The sequence below is a fragment of the Macrobrachium nipponense genome, chromosome 17 (genome assembly GCF_015104395.2).
Source record: "Macrobrachium nipponense isolate FS-2020 chromosome 17, ASM1510439v2, whole genome shotgun sequence".
Lineage (NCBI taxonomy): Eukaryota > Metazoa > Arthropoda > Malacostraca > Decapoda > Palaemonidae > Macrobrachium > Macrobrachium nipponense.
This window is the reverse complement of record NC_087210.1, coordinates 39,584,684-39,597,989: the sequence shown is the minus strand read 5'-3', so window position 1 is coordinate 39,597,989 and position 13,306 is coordinate 39,584,684. Positions and strand designations below refer to the sequence as shown.

Genomic DNA, 13,306 nt, shown 5'->3' with positions numbered 1-13,306 from the left:
CCTGTTGTCGTGATTTTCACGTTTTTGCACTGTTCTAGGCCCTGATGTTATGGGCCGATAGCCAGATATACTAGACAATACTGCTATTACGCGGTGGAGGGGTTGGAAAGGCAAGGCGAGGTTTTGATATTATTACAAAAAATAGAATTTAAAGGCATAATAACATATCCCCAAACAAGATTAACACTTACTAAGGCTCAAAACACAATACTGAAATAAAAAATTCTTTATACAAAGACAATCAAGTGTCACATGCTCAACATGAAGATTACTATGTCCCTGAAGAGGCTAATTAACACAATGTGAGAAAAATCATCTCCAAAAAACCACACAGATGAGTTACCAACTAAATACGCAATGCATTTGGCTAAACATCAAGTAATTACATGCTGCCATTAAGTGGATGGACCACGATAAAGTTAAAATTTTACACACATCCTTGGAATATCACTCGGCTGAATCAGAGGGGAATAACTCTTGCCTACCTAAGAATATGATGCCCTGGGAAAGAATGCTGTCCTGCTCAAAGGTTGGCATACTCTACACTTCAGTGACGCCAACTCAAGAACTACTTTATTACACATTATTTTACACACGTTAGTTTAGGAACTAGGAATCAATGCAATTACTGAGGTTTGACTTTAGTTTTCATGAGATAGTACTCAAATTTGATTGTATCAGAGGGTTCTTGTAACTTTGGCGTTTTCGCCTTGAGCAATTCCTTTGTTTCCCAAATCGTATACATTGGCTATTTTATTAATTCTTCGTTACACAAAGGTAATATCTCAATAGCAAAATTCCTCTTTGTCTCCCCTGATCAGTTTACTTAATTACAACCACACATTTGCTTAAGCTATTTCACGAGGACGCGAAGCTGTTTCACCTGTCCATTTACTTTCTTCTTCTTGTTTTAACTTGACATTGCAGAAGGTTTGTCATTAAAAAGGGGATCCTACCTTTTTTGCGACACCTGTGTTAGCAAACTTATATATGGAGTATTTTGAAACAATAATCATAAACTCTATCAAACCTACAGATATGATTTAGCTTCATTATGTAGACAACATCTTATCATAATGGTCCCAAGCATAAAATTTAAAGTAGAATGGGAAAACAATAACCAAATTCCCTTTTTAGATGTCTTAATCATCAAAACTAATAACTACAAATTGACTGTCTTTAGGAAAGCGACATTCTCACTTTGATACATACATTTTTACAACTATCGTGAAATTTCAGTTAAACTTGACTTATCAAGTAACTTATTTCTTTTAGCCTTGAGAATTTGCTCCCCAGATTTTCTTAACAAAGAACTTGAAACAATCAGAAATCAACTTATCTTGCTAAAATACCCCCAAGCACATAATATAAAAAGCCATACATAAGGCAAAGAGCATTTTTTACAAACTTACAACACAAAGAAAAGGAAAAATCCACAGACAAAATCGTAATCCATCATGTGGATAATTTACGAGAGATCACACAAACCTGAGGCCACTCCACTTGTTTTGTCTTTACGTATTGGAATACATTGGGGAAATCCTTAATTACCAATCAGCAGAAACTAGTTTGTAAAGATTTCCCCTTAATTAATGTTCAGCAGAAACTAGTTTCTAAAGACGTAGGAGTCTATGAAATCCCCTCTAGGGACTGTGATAAGTCATACTATGAATTCAAAGGAAAATCTCTCTTGGAAAGATTAACTCAACATTAGCACTCGGTTAGATATTGACAACATAGTTCAACAATTTTCCATTATATAAATAACACAAACCATACCATGGATTGGAACTCATCCCGAAGTTTATACAAAAGCAGCTGTTGATACAAATGTCAGATGGTAGAATCTTCACTGATAAAACAGCATGATAATAGGATCAACCTTCCAATGGAGCCTGGGACTCTGATCATATAGACAATATCTTCCTTAAGGCAACGATGAAGCGGATTAAGACAATTTAACAGAACCAATGTCGGCTTATCTCCCACTACATATTTCACCCATGTAACTTCGTCTGTCATAAAGGTGGGAGTCAGTCCACTGAAATATAATCCTTAGCTTGAAACCAGAATGTTTTAATCGGCCTTTTATGCTTGAGCCGTATCCTCTTTTAACAGAAGAATCTATTTGCACACACACACATGCATATATATATATATATATTATATTATATATATATAATATTATATATATATATATATATATGATATATATATGTACTTATATATCATATATATATATATTATATATTATATATATATATATATATATATAGATATATATATATAATATATATATATATATATATACTATATATATTATATATATATATATGTATTTATCTATATATATATTAGTATATATATCGATATATAATGTTCTTATATATAATCTATATCTATATATATATATATATATATATATATATATATATATATGTCTATGTAATTATCTATATATCATATATATAAATATATATGGTATATATACATATATATATACTATATATATTATATATATATATATATATATATATATATATATATACATATATATATATATGTATTATATATATATATATATATATATATATATATATATATAATATATCTATATAGTATATATATCTATAATATATATATATAATGTATGTATGTATGTAGTATGTATGTATGTATGTATGTATATAAGTATATATACAGGGTGTCCATAAAGTCTTTCCTGGATTTCAGACCTTTATTACACACAAACAATGTTAGGTAGAGGTATAAGGTTTTCTTCAATTTCAACAACAATAACTAAAGTTTTTTTTACATTACTAATAAATTTCAACATGTGCCCCTTTTGTTGCCCGGCATATGTCTAAGCAAAATTCTATCTCATGCCAGGTATTCTCCAACATCTCCATAGCTACCGTTGCCAGAGCTGCTGTTATCCTTGCTTTTAAAGTCTCAACATTAGGTATTCATGTACTGTACACTTTATCCTTTATATAACCCCATAAGAAAAACATCAAGAGGGCTATTGTCTCGCGAACGTGGTGGCCATCTCTCCCAATCCAGCAGTTTGGGAAGGTTGAATCCAGAAAGTTACGAACAACCAAACCCAAGTGGGGAGGCGCCCCATCTTGGCTGAAACTCTTCTAATTGAAGTGCAGTATAATGCTCCAGTATATCCAGATAAACAATTGCTAATATGGTGGGTTCAGCAAAGAAAAAAGGTTCAATAACCCTTTTGTGCATTAGACCATACCAAACATTCACTTTGGGGCTGTTTCGTTCATGTTCAATCGCAACATGTGGGTGTTCTGATCCCCAAATGTGTACGTTATTTCTATTAACTTTTCCACATGTATGAAAGGTAGCTTCATCAGAAAAAACGACATGCTAAAGATAATCATTGTCTTTGTTAATGCGACTAAGAATCTCTGTAGCAAATACTTCACGTTGGGGTCTGTCATTTGGCTTTAATTCTTGAACAAGTTGAACCTTGTATGCGTGCAGGTGTAGGCGTTTGTACAACACTTTATGCACTGTGCTCTGAGGTTTCCATAGTTCGATCGAAGCACAACGAACTGATTTTCTAGGAAGGCATTGCACACAGCAATGACGAATCCATCACTCACACTGGGTCTACCGCTTCTCTTACGGTCTTCAACACTTCCAGTCTCTGTGAACTTTTTAAACCAGTCTTTAATGCTTTTAACATCTGGTGGATCTCATCGATGCTCATTTCTGAACTTGTGTTGAAATGCAACAGGGGATTTTGTTTCATTGTAACATAACACACACTGGGCTTTCTCCTGCAATGACATAATTTCTGCTATTCTTAACTCAGCTGGTGGATAGTGATCACTGTGGCATCTATAGGCAAACAAAAGAAACTTTAGTAATTACTCAACAGAATGTGGAAGTTGTATGGTCATATACACAAGAATTTTAAAGTTATTAGTTTTATTAATCAGGGAAATACTTTATGGACACCCTGTATATATATATATATATATATATATATATATATATATATATATATATATATATATATATATATATATATATATCCACTAATATGGTGTAGCTCCAGAGAAAACCAGGGTTCTATTTATAGCCACATTCAACTGTCATTCCTAAGTAAAAGATTTCGCCCTGTGCAACAGAAGGCTGCCACACAATTAGCTACTACATACTACATCAGTAACCTCGGAGTTGGGTTGGGTAGCGGCGTAAGTGCATCTCCTGCAGTGCACTGTAGGCGTTACTTGAGGTTCTTCACAGCGTCCTTTTTGACCTTAGCTGCAACTTCTTATGCTGTACCTCCGTTCATAATCTCTTTCTTCCATCTTACTTTCCACCCTCTTCTAACAGCTGTTTCGTAGTGCAACTGCGAGATTTTCCTCCTATTACTCGTATAAAACCTTTGTATTCTGAACTTTCCTTTCAACACTGAGTGACCTCATAGGTCCCAGCTCTTGGTCTTTGAGTTAGTTTTATATGTCAATCCATACAACTAGCAGCAAAGAGGGCTGATTAGCAGCTCACTGAATCCCGATGCACAATGTAATTAAACTGTATCTTGCGGACACTTTCTCTTTTTGGTCATATGGGTTTGTCATTCAATATCTCTTCCAATGGACCTGGCCAGGAATTTCCAAGTCTTTCTTCCTCCCCCAATGGAATGAACTTTCAGATCTCTGCACTTCACTTCAGTCTGTTTCCTCCTCTTGCCCAACCAACTCAGTCTGATGCTGTTATATATATATATATTTTTTTTCCTACATCTTCACATCAGTCTCCATTTCAGCTCCGTTTGTACCCAACATATATTATGCACGAATAATGAATCACAGCAACATTTTTGTATCATTTGAATTCATCATCCAAAATTGACTCCTCTAAGGGAAAGTTGGCTAACGAATCTCTTTTTGCGTTCATCTTTTGCCTTTGTAGACATTTCTTTCCTTTTCCAATGTTAGCATACTCCTTGTTGCCTTTCTTTCTTATAGTATTTTGGGATTATTTTCTTATTCTACCCGCACCCGTTATTCATAGTCCAAAATACTTGTAAAAATCCACTGACTGTGATCCAAACACACACACACACACACTCATATATATATATATATATATATATATATATTATATATATATATATATATTATATAGATATATATCTATCAATATCTAATATATATATATATTATATATATATGTATACTATATATCTATATAATATATATATACTATATATATATAATATATATGTATATCTATATATATATTAATATATATATATATATATATATAATGTATACAAATATACATATCTATATATATATATATATATATATATATATATATATGATATATATATATATATATATATATATCATATACATATATACATATATATAATATATAGCTATATATATAGATCATATATAGATATATATATATATAGTGATATATATATACATATATATGTGTGTGTGTGTGTGTGTGTGTGTGTGTGTGTGTGTGTATATATTAGAATCTACTGGTCACTTTTTTACCAGATATATATACAACTGTAATAGCCTCAATGCCCCTTAAACTTCTTGAATTCTTTGCTCTTTTTTGGATATGCTTGTCACTACAAAGCCTGAAGATTCAAGCTCAAAGGAATTTTTTAAAGCAATTGGGAAGTCCGGTACCGGGAAACGAACATCACAATTTTTTTTTAAATTCCTTTGATTTGAACTTGGATCTTCAGGCTTTGTAGTGACAAGCGTATCCAAAAAAGAGCAAAGAATTCAAGAGAAGAGGGAATAATGGCTATTACAGTTGCATATATGTATATATATATATATATATATATATATATATATATATATATATATATATATATATATATATATATATACAGTGGTCCCCCCGTATTCACGGGGGATGCGTACCAGACCCCCCCGTGAATAGTTAGAACCCGCGAATGTTTGAAACCCCTATGAAAATGCTAAAAACAGCCTATTTTGTTAGTTAAAACTCAAGAAAACCCACTAAAAATTTTCATACTTGGTTTTTTTAATAGTTTTATCACAAAAAGTGTATTTTATGATGAAATTCATCAAAAAAACCAGGAATTTGTGGATATTTATCATAGAAAAATACCGCGAATGCCCGAATTTTCCGCAAATAATGCGGGGAAACGTTCCCTAGAGAAATCCGTGAATGTGTGAGTCCGCGAATCTGGAGAACACGAATACGGGGGGTCTACTGTATATATATATAAGAATGTTTGTGTTACCCTCTTTTCTAGCTTAGCTCCTTCATTTTTTATGGCTGTCAAATTTCATGGTATGTTATGATGTGATACATGTTAAATGTTACTCTACAAGAAATGTCATCCATGTACTGTACTACGGCTAGCATAATTTTTATTGACATCGTCGGACGGGCCTCTTTCCGCAGGTTCCTTCGGGTAGTGGAGGGTGTGGAGGGAGTTCTGCAGGGGACGTGGGATCCAGCAACTTGTGGGGGGAAGAGGAGAGTGAGCTTATCAGGTCCTGTGCTGCCTTAAGTTCAGCTTTAGGAGTTCACAAAAGCTTCAGCACTTCCGATATTAATGGTGTTGGAGCGAGCAACAACGACGGGGAACTTTCAAGGACCTGGGTGAGCGAGGTAAGTAGCTTTAACAAAATTCTTTTCCGAATATGTTCCGATTTGAAAAAAGTAACGCTTCATGTTATGATTTTTTGCGCTGGAAATATCAAGATACCTAAATCGATCTAAGTAGTGATACAGTTCTTTGTTTTCCAATTTGGCCCACATAAGGGTAACTGGGTGGTTGGAGTAGTCTGATATATATATGTGTATATTATATATTATGACTTATATATATATATATATATATATATATATATATATATATAATATCGTGTTTTATATATATAGATATATATATTAATATATATATATATATATATATAATATACATATATATATATATATAGATATATATATATATATATATCTATATATATATATATAGATATATATATATATAAATGTATATATTTGGGATTTTCTTGTGATATCCATATCACGATACTGTATCTGATCAAAGGGAATGTTTTATTCAGGTATTTTATAGCTCTCTTACACTTTTCATTTTTCTACATAATAATATATAATTCTGAAAATGAAACGAAATATTTACGCCTTATAGTAAAAGTGACTTGCGTACATGCACTGACAACTTTCTTTGGATAAAGAACCAGTGCAAACAAAATGAAGAACAATTGCAAACAAGCTGCATCGAAAATTCAGTGTGTGAAAGAAGTGGATGTCCGATTTCTGCTTGTGAAAGGAAATTTAATTTTCTAAGTTAATTATGGCAGCAGCAGCACAATTAAATATTAAAACTTGACATTACTTCTAAAAACTCGCTCGTCACTGTTATATGAAATGAATGGCTGGAATGATTCAGTAGCCATGGTATTTGTAAATGTTAGTGAATGATTTTCTTAATTATTTTCTTTTTCAAAAATATTCACTTGAACAGATATTTATTTTCATGTATTTACCTTTCATTAAATTTCTTATACGGAAGCAAACGGATTGGTCAATTTGAGATATTTATCTATAGCTGGCGTAATTTACAAACCCGAGAAAAAGAGGTTATCTTTATTGCTTTTTGTTCTATGTAGAGTACACTATCTATCGCATCAAAACAAAACTAAAATTTGCTGGGGAATGTAACCGCAGGTCCTTTTGCTTATTCGGTAATGAAATCCTATTATTTTAACTATAAAAAACATAATTATAGAGTGAGATATGAATTACCTTTCTCACCATTATCCATACATTAAGGGGTCCACTGCCTTCTATCAAAGGAATCATCCTCCACCAAACCTCTTCTCTCCATCACTTTATCTTTCCGTCTAATACTCTGTCTCCCCAATCCCTCTTCATTCCTTTCTTCAACACATGCCCATACCATCTCAGTCGTGACTCTCTTATCACCTCTGTAATCTTTACTAAGCCTGCCCTTCTTATTTCATCATTTTCCAATCTCTCAAGCAGCGATATTCCCATAATCCACCTCAGCATTCTCATCTCTGTTCTCTCAGGCTTTGCTTCCTCTTTTTTTCTAAGAGCCCATGTTTTTTTATCCATACATTAACACTGGTCTTATCACTGTGCTATAGATCTTGAATTTTAGCTTGATTTGCATTTTCTTATCACATACTGCTCCAGCTACCTCTCACCACCTCCCCCACGCAGCTTTTATCATACTGTCATCTTCAGCCTCACATCCTCCCTCTTGGCTTAGAGTAGATCCTAAGTATTTAAACTTTTCAGGCTGTTTTATAATCGAACCTCTTCTTACTTGTATTACTATTCTGTCTCTATCTCCCTTACTCTCACTAAAACCTCTGTTTTATTCATATTCATCTTTAAGCTGGCCCTCTCTAAAGATTCCTGCCATTCTCCAACCCTTCTCTGTAGGTCCTTCTCATTTTCAGCAGTAATCATTAGATTATTGAGTCGACAACTTGCACAGCTCTTTATTCCTGATCTCTTCACTCAACACATCCATGACCAGCACAAACAAAATGGCGTTAATGCTGACCCATGGCATAATCCAACCCTAACTTCAAATATTAAGCTACAAATGACCTTTAGTATCCAATTCAATCTACCTCAGAAATAATGTATTTCACTGTCGAACTCAAATATTTGTAATTAGAATCGATATCATCCAACCTCTACTATTACTTCTCACTTAGCAATAAGTAAAGCATTTCAAACCACAGGGGATAGTATAGCACATAATGAATTGAAACATAATTAACCAAATCGTAGCCTAAGTTCTACACTACGACACCCAGATTACTATACTCATTTTAATCGACATTCAGTATATGACATTGCATTCTGTATATTAATGAGTACATAAATGATACCAACTTACTTTACACCTTATTACCCTGTTGCCCAGGTAAAGATTCAACTGGTGTACGAGAGCTAGTCTTGGTTTTCTTACCCCCTTCATTAAACTCTCACATTCCACTTGGAAAAATTTATTCTGCATGAGGACAATAGTCTTATTCTTTGCCTCTTGGAATTCTTCCAAGGCCAATTCACCAGTTAATTTCACATTGGTTGAACTCCTACAATTATTACAAAATCGTAGGATCCGTTCTGTGGTCCTATAAACCTTGATAACCTTGATGAATCTTTCCCAATTTTGCAAGTGAGTATCACCATTTAGGTTGTCCCCTCCAGTATTAACCAATATGCTCTCTTCCCTACCCTCTCTTTCCTACAAGTGATTCACACACCCATGACCTATCTATTATCCAAGAGGAATTCTTTAACCAACGGGGTCCCTCCCACCAGAAAAAACTATCCAAGATCATTTCTGTCCCTTTCCCATGTGTCAACCAGTCACTGGGATTATCATCCGTAGGCACATAGGACAAGACCGCCTCTGGAATTAAAGTTATTTCTTGGTCTCTATTTCTCACAAATACAGGTAGAACATTTTTCTATAATAGCCAACGTAGGGCGACTTTACTGTTCAACCAAACGAACTGTCTTAAAACTCATCCTTCTTGAAGGATTCTTTAATAAATTTGGCAATTCTTGCTGCCAGCAACAATGCCATCAATTCAAGTTTTGGAACAGCTAATTCTTTGATGGGGCGCTACTCTTGCCTTCGCCATCATTAAAGAAAGTTTTGGTCCTTAACTCTATATGCTACACAACCATACGCTGGCTCACTGGCATCACAGAATATGTATAAGGAGTCCCCCTCTCCTAGGCTAGTATTCCTAGGAAAGGAAATAGCAAGACATTTCTCTAAGTCTTTGAATAACTCAACCCATTGCTTCTGTAATAGGTCTGGGAGTTGATCATCCCAATCCAACTGTTTCTTCCACAATTTTGCAAGTATATCCTTGCCTTAATAGTAACAGGTAGAAGTACTCTAATGGATCATAAATTTGTGCAACTGTTCTTAACATTTTTCTCTTAGTCTGACTGGTCTTATTTATCTTAGAAGCATGTAATGTCAAGGTATCTCCCCTTGTGGCCCAATCTACAACTAAGACCTTATGAGTTGTTTGCTCTTTGTCACTGATCCCATATGCTCTGGCTATGGTTTATAACGGGTCATTATTACTTGTCTATTCCTTTAAGTATAAATGTGCCTGCACAAATATCTTATTTGTGCCAATGAAAAAAATTTACCAGTTCATCACCATCATCGCTGGTGAATTGTAGATTATCTACTTATGGTCCTCTCTCCATCCTTTCTACAACACCTTCCACCATGGGCAAGTGTTGCTTAATTGTTGCATTGAACAGAAAGGGAGAACTTTTAGCTCCAAATAAAATGACTCACAACCCATGCACTAAAAATCTACTGTTAGGGTCTGTTGGATCTTCCAACCAAAACATCTTGAAACTATACTGAGGTACTCTCCAACAGCAAACTAGAAGTTATGGCAATTTGTTCTATAATTTGCGTCAAATTGAAGAACTGTGCTAAGAATAGAAAGAGATGTTGGACAGAAGACTGGTTGCTTAAAAGAAAAGTTTTCCCATGCATCCCTCATAAATTAACTCGAATGTCGTCCAAGTGAGTGGTATAATCATTTGAGGATGGGTGAGGATAAAGTTAGGGAACTGCTGGCATTTATAACACCTTATATCAAGAAATCAGACATCTGTATGAGGCAATACGTATGTGCCGCTAAACTGACTGCCACACTACGGTATTAGCGACGGGGATTATCGGTGACCAGTAATACAGTCACATGAAGAAATGTAGCAGAAAAAGTCACAATTTTGGTTAGGAAAAAATAAAGTCACAGAAAAGTCACTTTATTTTATGGTAACCAATAATAAGATCACAAGGAAAAATTGACAATATTTCTTGGGGATTATTATCTTTATGATATTTACAGTCTTTTGCTTGTTTTTTATAGTAATCCCAACGGGCTTGTACTAAACACGCCTTTGCAAAGGTGGATACATGGATACATTAATGTGACTCTTTTTCCTGTGAAATTTTATTTCTTTACTTTTTTTTGCGCCATTTTTACATGGATTTGGAATATCATCCTGAAAAGCAATTCTAATTATTTTCTTGGTGGAAGTGCCCTGTGTAGCATCTGGATGTCTAACCTTCAGCTTGTTTATTAAGATATTGTAAGCGATATTTTTGTCAATTTCTGTCTGAATAACATTTAGCTTTCATATTCCATAAGCATGTGATTTACGTAAAGCAATCCAGTCAGTCCAAAATGACTTATTAACCCATACTTCTGCCAGAGTTGAAGAATACAGGTCTGCACTGAAGTAATCTCGATTCATTCACACACGGATTATACCTCATTTTAAACAAGAGGCTACGATTTATCTGTGTGACAGTCTATACCGGCTAAAAACAACCACATTCACGTACCGACGTCCAACGCTCTGCCACTGTTCTACGAGTCTTAAGACGGGTCTGAGCATGAATGAGGTCCCTAAACTGCATAAGGCTTCAATATCCTGTGGTTATTTTGAATGAGTAGCCCCTCCAGTGATGGTTATGTCGTTTGTTTCCACTGCCAGTTTTAGTATAGAAACATGAGTCTCCATATTGGTAGGAGAATCTCTTTGTATATTCTAGTAGCTCACCCACCACTATACAATCCATATGAATTAATATACCCCAGTAAGGTACAACGATGATTACCATTTCATATTCTTTGACTGGTTTCAAAGTCAAATAACTCCTCAATGATATGTTCTCAGCTCCCTTCCTCTTATATTGGAGCTTCTCAATAGCAGATCTCTTTATGAAAAATCTGTTGGCACAGGTATCCAACAGATCTCTCCTCTGCACAATGCGGCCTCTTATACCTTTTAGCGTTATTGTGGCTGTAGGTAAGATCGACTGCTTAGCCTTCTCATTTCCCTGTCAGGGAGTGTTTTAACTTGTACCCCACGTTCCTCAGTCTTTGGTTGGTTTTGGTTGGTTTTGATTGCATATAACCTTATGATGTCCAACAGTGCAACTGCTATTACAGCCCTGCCTGCCACAATCAGAAATGAAATGTTTATTGGATATGCATATGAATCACATACCCAGATTTTTAAGTTTTTCAATCTTTCCTCCTCTGGTTACATGAGTTTTACAATGTGTCCATATATGATTGCCTCTGCAAAGTGCACAGCCCTTAACCCGGTTTACCTTGGTTTTGTTCATATTTTTAGGGCCCACAGACTGCCCTTGTTCTACTGCAACAGTAGATACTGTAGTTAAGGGTTTAGTTCACAGACTGCCCTTGTTCCACAGCAAAAGTAGATACTGTAGTTAAGGGTTTAGTTTTCAGTGATTCAGTCTTTGGAAAATCCCTCAAATTTTGTATTTCCTCTTCAAGATATATTTTGAAGGTGTCAAATTTAAGCTAATCTTCCCGACACCTTCGTTTTATTGTTTCACTTACACTATTAGGTAGTTTGATGTAGAGCAAGATGATATACAACTTGTTCAATTCCAACTCTTATGATCTTATGCAGCATTCGAATTGCACTTTGAATCTTTGTGGGGACTCTGCATCTGCATTAGGAGTCTCAGTCTGGAAGAGTTTTTGACTAAACAACTTTATTTTGTCTCTCCTGTCACAGGTTTCTTTCACCAAGTTTACCACTTGTAAATATCTAACTCCTTCAAATACCAGTTCCAGAGCCTCGCTGTCCACTAAACCCTTCAAATAAGAAAATGTATACTTTCAATGTCAGTACATTGGTGTACTGATACTTCAAACAGTTCCGAAAGTGAATTCCAGTCCAATAAATCATCATTGTAGTGTTTGAGGTCTGATTTAGGCAACCTTACACTAGCTGTAACAAACAATATCGGTGCAGTAGGTTCACTTCTTACAGCTAGAAGACTACGAATGAAGTTTATTAATTTCAGTGCCTACCTTTAGGCTACATTCTGCTTGATTCGTGATTTGGTCAGTCTGTCCTGTAGGATCCTTTAAATCCAATATTTTACTATACAATTGTTGGACTTCCAGTAAATATTCATTCAAGGAGTCTCTCAATGAAGAAATACTATTAATATCACCTGTACCAGCAGTAGTTTCAACTTTCTTTGACCAGCTAAAGATATACTATACTGCACTACCAAACATATAATTTGGCTACACCTCTTCAAATCAATCAGTGATAGATCATTACCAATATATATATATATATATATATATATATATATATATATATATATATATATATATATATATATATAAACCAGGAGGCATAGAGGAAA

General features: G+C 34.5%; 1 protein-coding gene across 10 annotated transcripts in view; it reads left to right on the top strand.

The window, feature by feature from the left end:
• The window catches only part of LOC135196189 (uncharacterized), a 151,026-nt gene that overhangs the window by 55,464 nt on the left and 82,256 nt on the right, over window positions 1-13,306 (top strand). For all 10 annotated transcript variants that reach the window (XM_064222780.1, XM_064222786.1, XM_064222787.1 and 7 more), the window contains one exon: window positions 6,445-6,654. In XM_064222780.1, coding sequence (XP_064078850.1) covers window positions 6,445-6,654 — 210 coding nt within the window. The remainder of the gene's footprint in view (window positions 1-6,444; window positions 6,655-13,306) is intronic.